This window comes from Carica papaya, chromosome 5 (assembly GCF_054855325.1).
Source record: "Carica papaya isolate Zhongbai chromosome 5, ASM5485532v1, whole genome shotgun sequence".
Lineage (NCBI taxonomy): Eukaryota > Viridiplantae > Streptophyta > Magnoliopsida > Brassicales > Caricaceae > Carica > Carica papaya.
Window position 1 is genome coordinate 446,697 of NC_142313.1, and position 19,618 is coordinate 466,314.

Consider the following 19,618-nt stretch of genomic DNA (forward strand, 5'->3'; position numbering starts at 1 on the left):
AAGGCTCGTTGCCATTTCGCGACTTCGAAGGAGGTAAGAAAAAAAGAAGATCACTGAGAACCATGCATTGACACCCATTTTATTTTTCTACCAGCCATCAATGTCAATATCAAAGTATAATTATAGCTTCTACAATTGACTTGAGTTACAATAAAACATTCCTTCTACTTTACAGACTAGTACAACAGACAGATGCCTTCAATGAACTACAGTTTTACAAGAATCATCCACTTGCGAGAAGTCCTGGAGTACATGAGCTTCGCGAAGTTGGGACTGAGTATCTGCCATGTATATACATTGAAACAGAAACTGCATCTAGGCTTTATGTATCTGTACACCACTATACTCGGGCCTTAATCTGTTTTTATACTGTTTGTATGCTCCATGATGGCCTTGGTAAATGGTCCTTGATCATTACCATAAAAGCTCAATAGAAATGGTACTATATCATGAGTCAAAAAATAGGGTTCCATCAACCAAAGAATGGAGCTATTACATTGATTCTGTTCAAAAAGGAGACGGGGAGTCAACATTAGCTCAAATCAAAACCAGCATCCGCATTTATCGCATACAAAAGTTTGGTCTCCAACTGCTCTTTGCTGCAAAAGGAACATGTCACACAAAAGTGAATAAGGGTACCAATAATGCAAACCTAAGGCATAATAATAGAAAAAGAAGCTAAAAATATAATCCTAAAACGATAAAGATGTACATATTTTTTTCTATCTTGGGAGAATGGTGAGGGCTGACTATGGTCTTAGATGACTTGTGAGTTCTTTTTCTTCTTTTCCCGATGAATATTGAAGACCTGAGTTCTAAGTTCAAGGCAAAGGGTAAGAGAAGTAAACCCTAGTACCAGAAAGATTACCATTCTCTTTTTCAGTGAGTAAAAACCGGTTGTAAATGGGAATAGCACACAGGAATTCTATTTGTTCAAAATACGTTTCCCTCAAAAGTTTTTGTTTTAGTAATTTGCTGTTCTGTTCTGTTCTGTTCAGTTAAACAACCAGAACCTTAATATAAGATCTTATTGACCTCACAATCAGTAAGAGAAAAGAACAGCAACAAACCTTCTGTAAGGTGGAAGCTTCAGAAGATTCATACAAGTAGCTGATGTGGGTAATCGGTCTAAAGCTTCATCTGAGGCAATGCCAGCAGCCCTGGAGTCCAGAAAATGCTCTAAGTAATACTATATTACATAAAGATGTCTTTGTTTCTTCTTTTTCAAAAGTACTGCTGCTGATAGCAACACGATAGAAGCTGATGCTGTTGATTTTAAACTCTGTACATCTATTACCTCTGTATACAAAATAATGGTTCAAGATATCTGAATCCAAGCAGCGGTCCTCGAGAGCACCCAGTCACAAACCTTTAAAAAAACCACCAATAACTATTATCTTTGCTGATAGTTGTTAATCTTTGAAGCCAAGAGAACTCCAAGGTTGAAACAGGCAAGTAATCCAACAACAAGAGTACAACTTACTTCAAAAACTTCTTCTGATTTTCCAGTGAAAAACTTTTGAGGACTTCCCAAAATATTTCAATGACATAGTGCTCCTGTCAAAATGAATAATGAAAAAATTAACTTGTCACTCCAAATGGACACCTGCGTTATACACAAAAGCTGCATCTCCATATTCCACTAAAGCCTCCTTTCTTTATGGAATGGTATCATAGTTAGCAGTTATTTACAAGCTCATGCAGTATATTTGTATTTCCCGCAGAATAAAAATCAGCAATCCAGCACTTATCTTTCATTCAGAAAGCCCATTGGACCAATGTAACCATCAGATTTGAAAATTGATAAAAATGATAATAAAGGAGCTTACAGCATGATAGCCACCCGAGTAATTGGTGTGGCTTCGTAAGTCATCAACATCCAAACTTTCAAGGGAACCTGATATCAGCAGCTGGGAATGAAACAAAAAATCCAAAATGATTAGGCAACAAAGCTCAAGGTAAAATAGGTTTTCCAGGAAACAATTAATTTCTTGACAAATTCTGATGTTTCAAACAGAACGTAAGAAGTAAACATAAAATCATTCAAGATAAACACATAGTCCCTTCATTTACAAAGTAAAAACTAGAAAAAAAAAAACATGCACAACAAATGAGTTGATAACCAGGCACTTTTTATATTTGAAATATAAACAAGAGTAAGGAAGAGAGAGGAGAGAGAGAGAAAGAGTGGTTGTTATTTAGGTGATGTAGTTCCATCAGGATAATCCTAAATTAGGTTTCCCGTGCCACTCCTTAAATAAAAACCAGCACCGACAAATGTTAACATTATCAAGTGGGGTCAAACATGTCAGAGCTAATTTGCACTCCTTTTCACAAATAAGATCAATTGTCTTGGAGTCAAAGTGACAAATTATAGATAAGTCAAGGTACCTGTAGCTCATGCTCGTTAAACATATCAATCCAATCTTTCTGCATAAGTTGCTGAAAACCCCTTAAGAAATAAGAACTTTGTTGACGTATCTGAAAGAAATGTCATTCCACCATAATATCATGATTGTGCAAAGGAAGATGTGGTTTTAGAAGAATGGCTTGAATAAACAAAACAAACTAAAGATGAACAGTTGCAATACCTGAAAGTTTAAGCGGTGATTGGACACAAGATGAATAAATGTAATTACGTTCTCATTAGTAACACGTATATCTTTCCCTCCTGGAAGCAGCTCTTCTTCTGTCTGCTCTCCATATTCATTGTTAACAATCACGAAGTAGAGCTCCAACTCTGAAATATTCCCTTTGTAATGCTGTTGAGCAAAGTAAATACCCATGTCAAACAACATCTAGCACAAAAAAAAGCATCCCATCTATGTACATTCTTTGTTCTTTTGTGTGTAATTATATGTCAATCAAAGCCCCCACCTCAGCTCTGCTTCCAATCTTAGTTTCGGTCACCAATGTTACACTAAACAAAATGAATAATTATTATGGAAAAAAATAGTCTCTTGACTCACTTCAAAACACGAAATTCTATAGAGTAATTGTTATATTATTTAGGAATCTGTTCACATTATACTTTTTTTGCAGTTTTCAACACCAACACCAGGAAGAATCGGTGTCCAAAAGTGAGGAAAAAGAAATCAGTATCTTAAATTCTTGTCATGGTACATTGGCTTGCTTTCCAAGAAATGGTAGCAAAGTAAAAAAAGTGAGACTTGCAGCAGAATTTCAATATATAAACATTCTTCTCCTCTGTCTAATCATCTAGCAAATATGAATAATAATATTATTAACAAGACAGAAGCGCAGAAAAAAAAAAGGCATCACCTTTAAGAAAATAAGGTGGCGATATAATTCAGGGTCCAAGGATGGCAAGTCATTCAAGTAGTTGTACCTAACCAACAAGGGGAGACAAAATGAAGTCAATATATTAGTAGTACATTAAGTACGCGGAACATAACTCCTTAGGCTATGTTCTCTTCTAAAATGTTTTTTCCTTTCTATTCCTATTTTGTAAAGACCTTTTCATTTCCCAGTTTCTTGTTTTTTTAAATATAAAGTATAAGTATTAATAACAGCACCAAGAGAGCATCAAACCCATATACATGGAAACATTTACATATCTATCAATGTATCAATAAGGTCCCCCAACTCCTCATTGAGTGAGGAGAATGATCAATTGACAAAAAACAAAGAGTTTGGAACCATCTATTCTTAAGTAACTCAAAATCATTCACATCATCAACCACATCAAAAACTTTTTTGTTCCTTTCCTTTCAAACAACCTAAAAGATTATAAGCGGAATTGAGTCTGCTCACTTCCTCCTTCTTCCAGTGCCCTTCCACACTCAAATTTCATCTTGCACTGATCCTGCCCTCACCCAGCTTATGCCTAGAAGCCTATAAAACATGGTCCAAATTTCATTTCCCATTTTCTTAAAAAATAAAGAAATGGAAAAAAATAAAAATTAATTCTCAAAAAGGAAAAATTAAAAAATATCCTCAGTGAAAACATTTTTGAACTCCCGTAAAGCCTTTTTAAAAAATAGAAAATTGTATCTGCCAAGTTTTTTTTTTTTCCCGTGATTCAATCACCATTGCTGACTAATATAATGCTGGTAAATACTTATTATGCTTAATAATATGAAATCATATATAGAGCAAGGGGGAACAAGAAAAGAAAAAAAGAGAGTAAGAAGATATTATTGTTTCATCAAAGAAAAATTATTATTAGAAAGGAAGGATTACAACTAAGAGAATAAGCTATACATCCAAAAGAAAAAGAAACAAACAGATGTATTAATACCAAATAGCATCCAATCCCTCTCAAGGGTGGGTAAAAAGAAGATATCATTAGGAAGAGAAAGCTCTTGAAGGAACAGTTATTTTCTAGAAACTTTTTCCTTTTTCTTTTGTGACAACTGAAAATTTGTACATAGAAGACAATCCTAATTTTCCACAACTAAGTGCAAAATAGATATCCAGTATTTGTTAGAGATAAACAACAGCCAATAGTTGGCAATGGTCATTCTTGCTTTTTCCATGCATGACACAAAGCCACAAAAAATGAAATGCCTACAAAATTAGACTGGGAAGCCTATTAAACCTTACTTTTGTTTCAATTTGCTCAAGAAGAATGTTGCAAATGGTATGTCAACAAGAATTCCTTCAAACATTGCCTACAAGAAAAGCAATATCATATCAAAACCCCACAGCAAACAAAAATAATAAGAAATATAGGCCCAGGAAACGGAAACATCCAACCATACAATTTCAAAATGCTGACGATAGTAATCAACATACATACAAGGAAAATTAACTATCCAATATGTGCATTGCAGAACAACCATAAATATGACCAATATATCTAAAATAGAAATTGATACTAATCTAGAATGATTAACTCAATATTGCCTTAATGGATTAAAAACCACAATTCTATTAATATAAAACTATTATACTATTTAGGACTCCACTATATAGTATTACTAATTTTAAGATTTTATTATTTTTAGCATTTAGTTTTACGTATGTATCAGGAGTATTATTTCTTAATTTTATTATTATTGCTATTTCTTATTTAGTTTTATATAGTAAAAATTACTTATAAGATATTATAAGCACTTTTATGATTTTACTTTTCGATATAAACTTCAGTTATTCAATAAAATATTTTGAGTTTCTCAATTTTTTGGTTATACAATGTGATCAAACTCATAAGCACATTTTTAGATTTGTTAGATTTTATGTCTAGATTTTTACCTTTAAATTCCTAAGCAAATTGCTTCTAATTTATCCTACGATAAGAGACTCTTCTCCATAGACATCTCAATCAAAAGCCTTCTGTCAACCAGTAGAAATTCCTAGAATAGGAAGCCTGCTCAAAGCATGACCACAACAAAACCACAAAATAACTTCTTCAATACGCAGTTTGAGAAAACGCATCCAAATACGGGACCAAATAGATGTGACAATTGCTTGACTGTATGAGAGGTGCAAGAAGATGAAGAGATGTGAGACCAGGTCACCAAGGCTGCTAAGAACTCGAACAAATCAGCTTATATAAAGAGATGTAGCTGAGAGGAAATGGGGACAAACAGAAGAAACAGCTCTATCTTAACTACAACAAACCCTTTGTTTACAAAGATGTATGAAAAACTTTTCTAGCTGGGGTTCGTGGAGGAACCTAGTTAAAAAAGCTCATGGCAGCCGGGAACTTCGGGAAGAGGAACACAAGATTTCATGCATGCCATCACAGGCATTGCAGCTTTCCAGCTTATTCTTGTAGACTCTGGAGCATTCACTGCTTTATTGATGAAATTGTCGTCAACCAATTGTCCCTTCTCTTGGAACTATACGAGAGTCTACAAGTTATGGTAGCCAATGGTGGCAAGCAAGTGTAAAGCCTATATATGTTCTAACTCTCAATAGCTTCGGCATGGTATTAGAGTCAATAGCCTTCGCCAATTAGGGCCAACTATATGGAATTTTGCAGCCATGCGTTTCTTCCATAGGGTACATTACAAACTTACAAGGGTCAAGAATATTGAACCAACGGGAGCTCCAAGTTAGCTTTTGTCTCCTCTATGAAGAACCACCATCCAGACCGGCGAAGGCTGTTAATTGACTTTAAGCAAATATTTGCTGTGCATCTATTGGCTTACCACCTCAACAATCACATGATCCACATAATGATATTGAAGATAAACACCAAGATTCTCGTAGTAAAACCTGTATTACCACACTTATAAGGAAAGAAAATTTTGAGAGACAAGTTGAGTTTTTTTTTAAAAATAAAAGTATATAAATGTATTATTCACATTGGTATCAAGGAGGTACTGCCCGTACACATATTACTTACAAGTCGATAAGGTGATCAATGACATTTCCAAAATCATCCATCCTATTAATGTCGTGACCAAAAAGCATAGAACCAAAAACAAGTTGAAGAGATATTGCAACAAGGATAAGTCCAGCCTAGTCAAAACCTCTTCTTGGCCACAGTATTACTAGCCAAAAAGGTAAATGTTACATGGCGATTATGTCTAGATTATTGTTCCGTCAACCAAAACCCAATCAAGGACAATATTTTATGTCATTGATTAATGAACTCCTTAAAGAATTACATGGCACCCAATTTTTTAAAGACTACACATGCTTCTGGCATCATCAGAATAGGATGCATCAAGAAAATGTTAGAAAATTGTCTTTCCAACACATTACAGCCACTATATGTTCTTGGTTTTGCCATTTGGCCTACCCAAATGTTGACCAACCCAAGCTCTCATGAAAACAGTTTCCCAACCACATTTTTGCAAGCTTGTACCAGTATTCTTCAAAACATCCTATTCCGCAGCAAAACAAGGATCGAGCATATTCCTCAAGCCAATGTTCTCCTTGCTTAACAACAATAACTTGATTCTGAAGATCTCCAATGCCTTCTCGCACAACCTGAAGTCTCCTTCTTAGGCCATACTACTTCTATCAAGGGCATGGCAGGCTAGTCTCATACTTAGGCCATACAATTTCTATTGAGGATGTGGTAAGCTGGCGACAAATAATTCAAAATTTTTTACCATGCAACAACAGACCAGGCCAATTACCACTAAAAGGATTTGAACTTTTCTGGTAACTGACTGCTACAAGGATTTGCGAAAGATTAAGCAATTATTGTCAAACCTAAGATTAAGGAATTACTGTCAAACCTTGATATCAATGCTTACACAACAAATCTTTAATTTGGATCCTAGAAGCCTTGGCCGCATTTTGGGAAACTGAGACTATCATGATTGTTGCAGTTGTTTCGAACAAATCCTGATTTCTCCCAAAACTTTATTATCAAATTCCACGCCTATGACTACAACATTGGTGCAATAATGGTGAGTATACTGTGGGAAGATTTCCCATGATAAGGACTAACCATTATAGTTTTAAATTTCTTTTGGGACAGAGAATGGTAACTTGTCCACAAAACAATAGTTGAACACTATAATGGGATTTAACTTAGTGATGGAGTACTGCACTGAGAAAGAAGACATGGTGACAAATGCTTTATCCTGATATATGAGGATGTGGTACCTTAGAAACAATCTCCATATTGATGTTGGGCAATTTATGGTTAATTTACCTACTCCAAATATGGAAAAAAATGTAAGTACACATATAGGATTCCTAGGCACCATATATAAGGGTCTATTAAATCTCAATCAAGTACCGATAAATTCTCAAGATATATTATTTAGTATGTAACTGATCTTCTTAAGAGGTTACAATCATATTTATAGAGTGCTAGGTAGGTCTTTCCTAACTAGATTACGAAATACCAAAACTAATTTAGAAATATTACTTGTAACAAACTAGGAATACCAAATATTAAAAAGAATAAGAAAACTTATTTCCAAAAAAAAAAGATTAAGGAAATAAATATAATAACCTAACTACCATTTTTCTTAAATAGTAAACTGATATTATGACCATACACCACCACATATTTCATGCCATCCCATATTACTCTTTTACAAGGTCCCACCTAAAACTGTCGTTCTGGGGATTTTCCCAGCCCTTAATAGCCAATGAAAGGTACCAGAAGAAACTACAATGTATTGCTAGTGATCTTTATTAGGATGATTCAAAAGCAACTGGTGCAAGACTTTGAAAAACTTGTTAACCACAAAATTGAACAGTTTTTCATGACGGTTTATCTTTTACTTCATGATAAAACCGTGCTATTGGTATTCATGAATTTCTTATCAAACTATGCGCACTTCCCACGACTAGCACACACTTACACAAGTGCAACTCAGTTAGGGTTTATCTTTTACTTCTCTATTCCAGGTCCCTTGATCAGATCCCAATTCTGGGATCATACAGAAATAGATTAGCTAATGCATCAAAATAGACACGCTAACAACAAAGGGCACTGATTCTCATGGTTTTTTCTGGTACAACAGCCCTTGACTCTCCACGGGAGATTTAATTTTTCCACATCCAGAGCCATATTTTCCATAAGAGGCCTAAATTGATACGTTACCTGAATACACAACATACAACAGATGCCATATCTGTAAAAAACGCATCATATCATTTCAGTAATATGAACAACAAAAAACATACTTTTGCAAGAAGACTTCCAAGAAAATGGAAAAAGTGGAGGTGCTGCTCATGAATCATCCCCGATCCAGGATTAGGGTAAAGCAGGTGATCAGCTGTTTCCTGCATAAACAAAGGAAGCAAAATTGAAAGAAAAATGAGTCGGGCAAAAACCGAAGCAAGGTCAAGCATATAAGATCCTCCTGTTAATTGTCTACTAATTATGACTGCTTCCTGTTCTGCAAAAGATCATGCTTTCTTCCAGTTGCTGATAAAACAAGCATGCTACCTTCCACTCCTTCATTACAACAGATGCTCTGGAATATTCCCCATCCAAAGGATATGAATATCTGATAGAAACTTGCACGCAACATGGTATACAAGTAGATCCATCTGTATCTATGACTGTTCAAGGATTAGGGAGGGAGGATGGAGGCCATTATTTAGTATTGGTACTTTTTTTCTTCTTTGTTTAATTCTATGCTTCTGCTCTTTTAAATTTCTGCAGGATACCTTATCCTCCTCCTAAGTTGCATTCCCCCCCCCCCCCCCCATCTAATATATTTTTATCCTACGAAAAAGAAAAAGATGGAAATCACAAATGCAAGTAGTTGGATATGTTATAACCTTGAATAACCCATATTGTACATCAAACGCTGCTCGCGTAATGTTCTCCATAAAATCTTTAAAAATACCACCTCCGTCGATACCAGCCTCCTCAACTCCAAATTCATTGACGAATGTTACACGAATCTATAGGTAAAAACAGCAAACAGAATTACTCCAGTGTTCATAGATCAGAATTGCTATGAGAAAGCAGAGAATAACTATCCAAATAGTTATTTCAATACATACACAATCATGCATCTATGAGACAGGATCTAAATACATTACCAGTCCTCGTAGGTCTTCTTCAGATAATGCACTCATTTGATTGTAAGCATCTTCCAAAATGTGATGCCGCCGTATTCTAAATCGGTTTCGGGGAACAACACCATGAGACCCTTGTCTTTGTCTAACATTTGTTAGTTGTTGCTGGCAAACAATAGCAAATAAATCAAAAAGAGAAAATGTTAGTGAAAAAAAAATTTCTTCACTAGGAACTCCAAAAAACAACGGCATCCAAACTCAGTCATCATCTTACAATGCTGTCCAACCAAAAATCAAAGGCAAACTCAAAACCTGTTCGTCACTTACTGAGAATATTCTAACTCTGCTTGTGAATGGTACCAGGAAAGGAGCTTGCTTCAATATCTCATATGCTCTTGTACCTTCTATTACAGCCTGGAAAACAAAAAAGATGTTAGAAAGCAGAAATCCAAGGAAATGAAGATGCAATTTAGAAGCAATTACCTGAGAGATAAACAAATCATTGACATCCTCAGCATGAAAGTCACCAGGAGAAGTGAACTGTCGTCTATTATTCCAGTCTTGTAACTACAGCAGTAATTTATATGACAAATTAGGAAAACTAAAGAGCACAATCCTTGTGGCATGTCCAAAATCCTCATCCCTAATAATGGGCGGTACCTCATTTTTGGTACTTTGTTAATATATGCACATCATACTTTTTATCTCAAAAAAACAAAATATAATAATCCTTGCAGCATACTGCCATCTATCAAGAGCATAATTTTTGTTCACCAAAATAGTGAAGCTAAAAATCTAAAGAGATATATAAAAATTACCATAAGAATATAAAACACTAAAATGTTCAGTAAAAAAGCCAAAGAAAAAATCTATTAAACAAGAGACCAGATATTTCTCAACAACTGTTTATCTCAAAAAAAAAAAATTCACAACGACTGCACACCTGAGAGAGAAGCCCAGAGACTGCAGTGCTAACTTTATTCTCAATAACATCAAGAGGGCCTTTTTTATGAACAAAGATGTGAGCCACAGATTTTCCCTTATTAGAGTGCATCATTGGATTAACCCAGAGCAGCTGCCACAAGGCCTGAAGCATTGAGCAAATGCATGTATCAGTCGAGACATATAATTTGAAAATAATATACCAAATTTTTCTTGAAAAGAAGAAGAAGAATTAAAGAGCACCGATAGATTCAGACCAATTGCAAAAGAAAATGAAAGAATAGAATTTAACATAGTAAGGGTGTGGGGCTGGAAGTTCGAGCATGCTTAACCTCCAAATCCTGAACCTCTCCACTGTAAAGGTGCTCCTGTAGGGTCTTTTCCCAGTGATCCCTGTTTGGTTAGAAAAAAAGCACTTATGTCCCGGATCCACAAACTTCCACATTTTAATCAAATTGACCGGGTGAGTGTTGTTAGGTGGTGGCATATGCACACTCTGATAATGTCCCAAAAGTTGGTCATCAAACACTAACAAACACGTTGGTAATCTCACTTAGAAAAGACCAACTTCCATTCAAGTTATGCTTCTACGAACTATACCCATCTGGCCAAAAGAAATCTTAGTGTCAGCCCTAATTCCTTACAGCATCTAACCATGAGGACTTGGTAACTCTCCTCACACATTGAGGACATGGGTTCAATCCCAAGCTTAATTACATCCTTGGGACATAGCTACACCCAAAGAGCAAAAAAATTGATATCATACCGGCAGTTCAATGTTTCATGTCTATCGAATTTTACGTTGGATATTGAACATTTAAATTAAGAACTGACGTAAGATCTTTTTGCCATTTGAGAAATTTCAGAAAATTAAAAAATTTATATCCACTTTAAAATGTATGTTGAAAAATATGTAGTTTAGAAACAAACCTGTCTCAAAATGACAATTAGGCATCTGATATCCTTCAAAGATAATGGCTTCTCTCTCTCATAAAACTCCTCATTATCAACTATCATAAGCATGTGCCTGATCAACAAGAAAGCAGTTAAGAGTAGCGAGGCACACTTATACCAGGCTCAAATAGATATATATATAGATCTAGCATAAAAAAGAAATAAATTTTTGAAAAGACATAGCTAATACATCAGGAAAACCACCAGAATTAAGAAACTAATCTTACTTGTAAACAGGACAGAAAACAGCCAGGGGTAGCAACCAACCAGGGGCATCCCCTGAGAGATATGCCAAGTGTACAGGCAAAGATGACCATTTTTTATTCTTATGAGACCGCTCCATAAAATTCCAGAGCACTGGAATAAGCTCAGTTCTATAAGCTAGCACCGTCATGATTCTTTCAAGGGGTAGAGTCTTGAAGGCAACATGCAGGAAAGCACAAGCAGCACCAACAGCTGCCACCTCCTTATCATCTGGTTCTTTATGTGACTGGCTGACAAGTGAAATCCCTCCAAATAGAGCATTTGTCTGCACAAGAAAAGCAAAATTCCAGACTATTAGATTGTGCTAAAAAGAAGTAGAGATGTCATCAAATATAGGGAAATTCTTTAGACCCCCCTTCAGTAATTTCATTTAACTTTAGACAAATAAAAGATAAAAATGTAATTTGCACAATTTTATCACTAAAATAATTATATTTTCTACATTTCAATTACAGAAATTAACTCTAATATTTTATTTTTCCACTATTAATATTTTCTTTATTTTCACATCTTTCAACAATAATTTTATAAACTTACACAAAAAGATGCAATAGTAAATAATATTTACTATATTGCTCTAACAGCAATTTAGTAAAGTTATATTCTGTACCAAGTAGAATATCAATGGAAACTAATTAAAACTGAATAAATTGGTAAAAACTAATGATTACCAACTCGTAAACTGATACCAATAAAAATTTATTACAAAAAACTAAAAACAGAATAAAGTTATTATTAAAATTAAAAAACCAAAATCAAAAGGAATATTATTATATTATTGCCCACAAAAAATGGAAAATAGGGAGAATACAACAGCAGGAAAAAAAAAATTCTAACTTTTTTCATGAGACGGAAGAAAATGAAGTGATTTTGGGTAGTTATGATAACAAAATAGTTAACACATTCTTGTCCTTCGTTTAACATTACAAGAAATTGATTGAATGAGGATTCAAATGTGTTATAATAACAAAGTATAGGGGGACAAATGTACCATGAAATTGATTGAATGAGGATTCAATTTGTTATAATAACAAAGTATAGGGAGACAAATGTACCAATTAGGGGAATAGTTGTTACTGTAGTAAGAAATAGGGGGTAATAGTAATTTTCCTACAAGTTATTATCATGATATGGAAAGATCACATACCAATTGCAAAAGAAAACGTGAATCTATGGCATTAATTATCTGCTGTTCCAAATCCCCATTTAAGGTAATTTCCATCCCCGTATCACCCGCAGCCATATCATCCTCACCAACTGCAGACCCTGAAATTCAGCATATGCATTCATAAACTTTCTTGGGAATAGAGAAAATAAATATTTTTAAGAAAATGAGAAAGATAAAACGTACAAAAAAAGAAGGTTAACCAAGACAAGGACAGAAAAGCTAATCAGGACAAATGTAAGTCTTTAAAGTGTCCATGTACCCTATATACTCATAAGCTTTCTAATCAAATATTTCAAAGGAAAGCATAAACTCTTGCGCAAGTTCTAACCAAACAAAAACTATAATTGATACAAGAAATTTATGCAAGAAGAAATTCTTCCAGAAGAGCACAAGAGGCAGAAAAGACAATTAAATTCAAAAGAGTCAAATTGCTGCAGAAAATGGAGGAAGGCATACTTCCTGTACTTTCTCTACTAGAGGATTTTACAGGAGGCAGTGCCTCCAGTAAAAATGTTGCAACAGCAGCTACGTCTGTAGCCTGAACAAATCAAATATAAGTACAATTAGCATCAAATAATTTTGCCCAGAACCTGTTTTAATTGTTGCTAAGAATTCATAATTTAATAAAGCAACTTAAGCTAACAATACAAGCCAATTGAATGAAGTAAATTACTCAGATTAGGATAAATAAAAGTAGCAAATTACTCATTGAAAAATTAGGTTTAGCTCATTGTTAAACATCTTCACTATCAATTTCCCTAAAATGATTGGATTCAAGTATACCAAATGCCAATTCATATGACTGAATATAAAACGAGATAGTGAAAGGTTGAAATAGCCCAGCAGAAATCCTTATCTACACATCTTGACCAATTAAAAGATTTCAGTTGCTCAAATTTTTTTGTTGGATAGAACCAGTTGCTCAATATTTTAACAGCTGTTACTGCTGGAAATAATAATAAATGCTGTAACTGAACTTATCATGAGGTATGATAGTAAAGCAGACTAATGAAAGTTCCCGAGAATCAAAAAGGGAAATTTCCTATATGAAACAAAAACATTAAATTTATAAAATAATTCTGGTGTAGAAAAATAAAGCATTTCCATTTGAAACAGTTGGCACAAAAGATGATGCCTAAATATAACTTTCGTGAAAATAAGCATATATTGATCATTCTGTGGCAAATATTCCAAAGATCTAAGTATCAGAAAGCTCATCTTACAAGCAGAAATTTGGTAATGCTGACTTTTTGTAGGCTACAGAGTCATTGGTTGCAATTTCTCAAATATAAAATCACATTCAGGTACAAGATTTTCTTGAAAGACCCTAAAGTATGCAGTCTCTTGAACAAGGAAGAAAATGAACTAAGTAATATGGATAAACATTATTGATTACTACCACTCCTTAAGAAAGAGAATGAGAATAATTTGAATCAGCTTCCTACCATTTCGAATGAGCAATCAGGCCGAGAAAAAGTGACTCCAGCTACTTCTAAAATGTTACCAAGAAGGCAGGCATAGCTAGGAAACTCCAATGATATATCATCAGGAAGTACATTCATATGATCTTGCATGCCAGATACCATCTGATGAATGTAATGTTGACTCACAGCTGGATTTGCAAAACCCTAGATAACAAAAAATCATCCCAATTACAAACTGAAAACTACAATTAGAATTCCGTACTTCAATGTACTAGGATTTAGTACCCAGCAAGGTTAAATAAAGAACAGATGAACAACTCTATAGAACAGTAACCTAATAACAAAACAAATCTACAAAATAAGGTATGAAGTAACACCAGAATATTCTTTTTTTGGAAAATAGATTTCAGGCTTTTTTCAGCAATATTTCCAAGTAACTATAAGGAAAACGGTGAAATTGCATCAATAAAATTTGAGTATAACTCTTTACTATCTTTTCTTTCTTCTTTCCATTAAGCAAGAAAATACCTTTTTCAAGTATGGAAAAAGTTGCCACAAGAAAGGCAGTGTAAGTATCTGGGATGAGAAACTCCACTTGGGATCAACACTTGAGCATATACATGGCTCCCCACCAATGTGATATACTATGAGCATAAGTACGTGCTCCAGTGAAGATATTTCCGCAATAAAACGAAAAGCATCACTTTCCTGCATCATATAATATCAAGTAATTTCATAAAAATTGGAGCACAACCTACAAAATTAATTACCTTACAATAAATTAAAAAAAAAAACAAAAACAAGAAAGCATGCATCTGTGCAAATTTATCTGGACCAATAAAATGATTACCTTTGCTGTAAGAACAATTTCTCTAAATAAATGGAATGCATTTCTTTGCAACAGATAGACGACTACTTTAGAAGCCCATGGAAGTTGAGGATTTATCAACAATACAACTGTTTCTAACAACAGTGCTGGTGCCATGCTGGTTAGATCTTTAGTTGCTAAAAGCTGATCCTTCAATCGATTTCTGTTTAACAAAACAATAATTTAACCTTATTTTCAGGCAAATATAAAGTATAAAAATTAACATCATATTACCCCAAAATAAAAGTTTGTATCAATTACAACATGATAGATCCCTGAAGCCAGCATTTAAAACACAATACTCCTAGAAATACACACATTCAATTTTTTGCAGCTGCAGTATACACGTTTTGGTGTGTGTGAGTTTGCCTGTAAATTCCAGCGCTTACTGCCCAATGACATGAATCATTAAAGCGATTATTAGACATGCGATGATTTTAATTTTTCTTCTGTTCTATTCCTTCTGACAGGGGATTGTGGAGAGAGGAGGCCAAGAACTCATGAAAACAATAGGTAAAGTGAAGAACCCACTTGATATGTATGGATGAGAGCTTCATGAAGACATAAAAAGTAAACCACTTAGGTAGCTCCACACTTAAGTACGATAAAATGAAACTTATCTCACTGTTATCCACTATGATTTACAGGAACGAAGAGACAGACAAAGAGACAGACATTTTTATCCCTAGAATAGAACAACTCCATAAATCCAACTAATCTCAAGTTACCAAAGCCTTCGAACTTAAGAATCTAACTCTATAAACCTCTATTGTGAAATTGGATGAACCATTTTTTTTTTAATTAGAAAAGGAGAAATAGAGAAAGTATTTTACTTCTCTTAGGGTAGGGGATGGCTCCCTATTTCTTTATTTTGGAGGACCATTGGTTGGGGTGTCTTCTCTTGCCTATTGATTTCCTCCTACCTATATACTTTCTAAACATAATGCAGCTCTTGCTTTTTTCATGAATCATTTAGATGGCATCTGTCTTAGAATCACTTTTTGTTTAAAAACCTCAATGACTTGGAAACTTTAGGTTTTTGGTCCTTTATCAATTTTTTTAATATGTCATGCTCCTTGAACTAATTGATGAGTTTGGCTACTTGATTCCTTGGGTGTGCAAATCTTCTTCCCTGGTTTTCTTCCCTTGTCGATAGAGAAGTAATGGTTTTGTCTCTCTCTAATAATATCTCTTTGCAAATTTTGTTACTTGCTAAAGGAGAAACAGTAGTTTTATCTCTTTCTAATATTATCTCTTCTTTCTTAAAAGATGGGGGGAAAAAAAAGAAACTATGCTGAAAGACAATAAATTAAGATCTCAGGAAATAGATTCTCGTGAGAACCATCCACATTAGCACAACAAGGCTCAACTCTGAAACAGTAACCAAATCTAGACAAGATGAAGGATACAAAAATATGGTGGTCAATTCAGAAAAGGCAATTAAGCAGTCAACCTATTCTGATGTATAGCCTCGATACAAGCAAATACAAGTTTCTTCACTTTGTAATCCACCAAAGCACGGCATGATGAATAGTCCCCACCAGCAAAAAGGCTCACAATATCTCCTGGTGCACAATAAGATATTGTTAATATTAGGAAACAAGAATCAAAAAAGCAATAACCTATAAAGCAATATTTTATTCAAAGAGATTTTGTTTTAACTCCAGAAATGTTAAACGTAAGAGATTAAGCAACAAAAAGACGTATGCAGAACCATGAGAGCGAAGTACAGGAGAAGAGACAAAAACTATATAGTTAAGACGGACTGATAGATAAAAAATTAAAGATGTAAAATGTGCACTGGTTATGAAATAGACCACTAAAATTACCATAAAAATACTCTAAGAAGGTATCATGATTGAAATACCATTATTCTGAAGAAGATGCTGGAGCCACTGGCATGTCGCTTCGAGGGTAGCAAAATCACCATCATTCTGTGCATTGAAGAAAAAAAAGAGCTGCCGAAGGAACCCTGAATCTGGTCCAAAACAATGTCTGAACCAAAAAGGAAAATCAAACAAATTAACGGATGACGTAGAAGAACTCATTCAGAAGAACAAAGATGCAATGTAATAGAAGAGAACAAACAGCTGCAGATATCGATGAGGATAAAAACAAAAAGGAATCCAAGAATTTTCTACAAACCATCAGAAGTCAAAAGCACTGGATAAAAGGGACATAATATCCCACCTGTTTACATTCTCGCAGTATTCTCCATAGGTTTCATAGAACTGCTCTCTCAACTTAGAGTGTTCAACTCCCACAACCTTTCTCCCTCTGAAATATTTCTGTAGCAAGTAAAGTCAAGATCTTGAAACCAAAAAATGCACAAATATTTGAAGAGAATTAAAGACTCTCAGGTGCACTAGGTACGGGTTAATAAATTCTCTTCTTCTCAAAAAAAAAAATGAAAAAAAAAATTACTTGAAGCAAGAGCAAAACTCAACTCAGCCAACTATAAGTGATATCATATAGACTACCATACAACAAATGAGAAATTGACAATTCATTCTGGCCTTGAAGATTTAATAGGAAAAACTAGTAGAGAGTATAACCCCATCATATAAGCAAATCTGCAGCCAGTAAAGTATGAACTCGAAGCAAACTTTGTCATCCGCATTATAAGAAGACGCCAAATTGAACTATACTAAGTGTATTTTCTTTTTAAAATAGCCATATTAGGTAGGACCTAAACTGACCAATAAGATGTGAGTCCATGGGCATGTAATAGTTATGGCTTGCCTATCCCCATTAGCAAGCATCCCATATTTCTTTACAAAAATGCATCCAAATTAATTTTATTGCCAATTTGGGAAATTTGTGTACTCCTTGTAGGTTTTTTGTGATAAATCACGATGAGATCCACTTGCCAAAAATAGACCACTTCATTCTTGGCATGTATTCCTATAGGAATTTGCATTTAATACTCCAATGCCAATCAACGTGCATCCAATGTCTTCAAATTTTCCATTGCCCACATAATATACCTTTATAGCAAACTGTTTGGAACTGGAAGCAAATCAAATAGTTGCCCTAAATTCACTTTTTTATTTCCTGCCAATAAATTCTCCAATAGGATGTAGTAACAACAACCTTATGAACAGCAACACCCATTTAAAATTCATCCTGAAAATTTCATCATACCAATGCAATGCAATAACATAAACCCACCCATTATTAAGCCATATATGCCACCCAATCATCAGAGTTGTCCATCAGACCAATCCCCCGCCTCCTCTTAGCAAAGAACTACCGGCTTTACAGATACAAAACTAGAAAAGTGAACTCGAATTGATAACTCAACACATACTTAACATCAGCATGGCGCACTAATGCAGCAATCTATCCAGTAAATAATCTCTCAAAACCATTATAACCCCCAAAACAAGAGTATTCGAAGAGACGAGCTTCAATTTAAAAATAATAATAATAATTAAATGGCCAAAACGGAGATGGTCAAAAAACGTTTAGACAAGAAGAACAATTCAATAAAACCTCACTTGAATTTTTATTGCAGCAGAGTTCTGCTGGCGCAACAATAGCCTCCGGTTCCTCTCCAGCCTCGTTTGCTCGATGAGCTTCTGAGTGTCTCTTTCCTTCGAGCTCCGACCCCCCAAATCGACTCGTTTTCGAGTCGTTGATTCTCCCGTAAAGAACATTTTGTCAGCCGACTCAATTGAATGTAAAACCTAATCACAATACGAACGAGTACTAGAGCACCGTTCGATGAGCGATCAGAGATTCGTTGGTCCGATAAGCTCTACCACCCCTGTAGTAAGTTAGAAACCGAAAAGTAAGAAAGAAATGGGAAACGGATAGAGAATTCGTTGTAATTACGATTATATGAGACAGGAGAGAGAGAGAGAGAGAAGGACTGTACTAGGTGTTTGGATTGGAGGAAATCAGACGAGAAAACGAAGCGACAATGACTTGAGTTTTCTCGCTTGGAAGGCAAAAAGTGAAGGCGAGAGTCGGAATTGCAGTATTTATTGGAAGGCAGGCAACGGCGCCGTGTTGCGTTTAAGTCGTGATATTACAGCATTTCAACAACTCTAAGTCATTGGGTACGAATCTAAACAATTACAAATACTGAGTATATTTTTATTTTTTATTTGATTCTGACGTAATTAATAAATTGGATTTTGTATTTAAATTAAATTTGGATTCTAAAATTTTGAAACTTAAATAAATAAAAAAATATCTGTAATATTTAGAAAATGAATAATGTACCGTAGTTATAAAAACTTAAATAATAATTACTGTTAATTAAATATCTTAAATATACCCACAAAAAATACGGTTTGACTCGAAATTTTGGTGGGGAATTTTAGGATTATTTAAAAGAAATATGATTATAAATAATAAAATGATTTTCAAAATTACTTGCAACAAATAAATTATTATTAAAAAAAATTAAATTAGATATATGTTTGGATAATGTATTTTTGAATGTTGGATGGTCCTACAGTAGGCTCCAGAGCCCAGGCCCCCTTGGCTACGAACCAAACGGTGTCGTTTTAAATGATTTTTAAGCAGTTGGTAAGATTGCTTCAAGGCCCAACGTATTTGGGTAAGGCCATTTAA

General features: G+C 34.5%; 1 protein-coding gene across 2 annotated transcripts; it reads right to left on the bottom strand.

Moving 5' to 3' along the window:
- Positions 1 to 54: 54 nt before the first annotated feature.
- On the bottom strand, positions 55 to 19,072 carry UPL6 (ubiquitin protein ligase 6). Of its 2 annotated transcripts, XM_088219977.1 has the most exons (28): positions 18,915 to 19,072; positions 18,535 to 18,803; positions 17,225 to 17,322; positions 16,902 to 17,029; positions 16,488 to 16,599; positions 15,017 to 15,197; positions 14,695 to 14,874; positions 14,188 to 14,370; positions 13,199 to 13,280; positions 12,722 to 12,840; positions 11,538 to 11,839; positions 11,287 to 11,383; positions 10,358 to 10,501; positions 9,898 to 9,981; positions 9,742 to 9,828; positions 9,439 to 9,579; positions 9,172 to 9,297; positions 8,569 to 8,667; positions 4,567 to 4,634; positions 3,283 to 3,349; positions 2,592 to 2,762; positions 2,392 to 2,481; positions 1,830 to 1,910; positions 1,484 to 1,557; positions 1,298 to 1,369; positions 1,071 to 1,160; positions 497 to 599; positions 55 to 406 (listed from the first exon to the last, which is right to left on the bottom strand). In XM_088219977.1, exons 2-27 carry the CDS (start codon positions 18,691 to 18,693, stop codon positions 533 to 535), a joined length of 3,102 nt encoding a protein of 1,033 aa, XP_088076103.1. In that variant the 5' UTR covers positions 18,694 to 18,803; positions 18,915 to 19,072; the 3' UTR covers positions 55 to 406; positions 497 to 532. The 2 variants fall into 2 exon arrangements, with proteins under 2 accessions (XP_088076103.1, XP_088076102.1); XM_088219976.1 differs by having other exon boundaries at positions 55 to 599.
- Between the last annotated feature and the right edge of the window lie 546 nt (positions 19,073 to 19,618).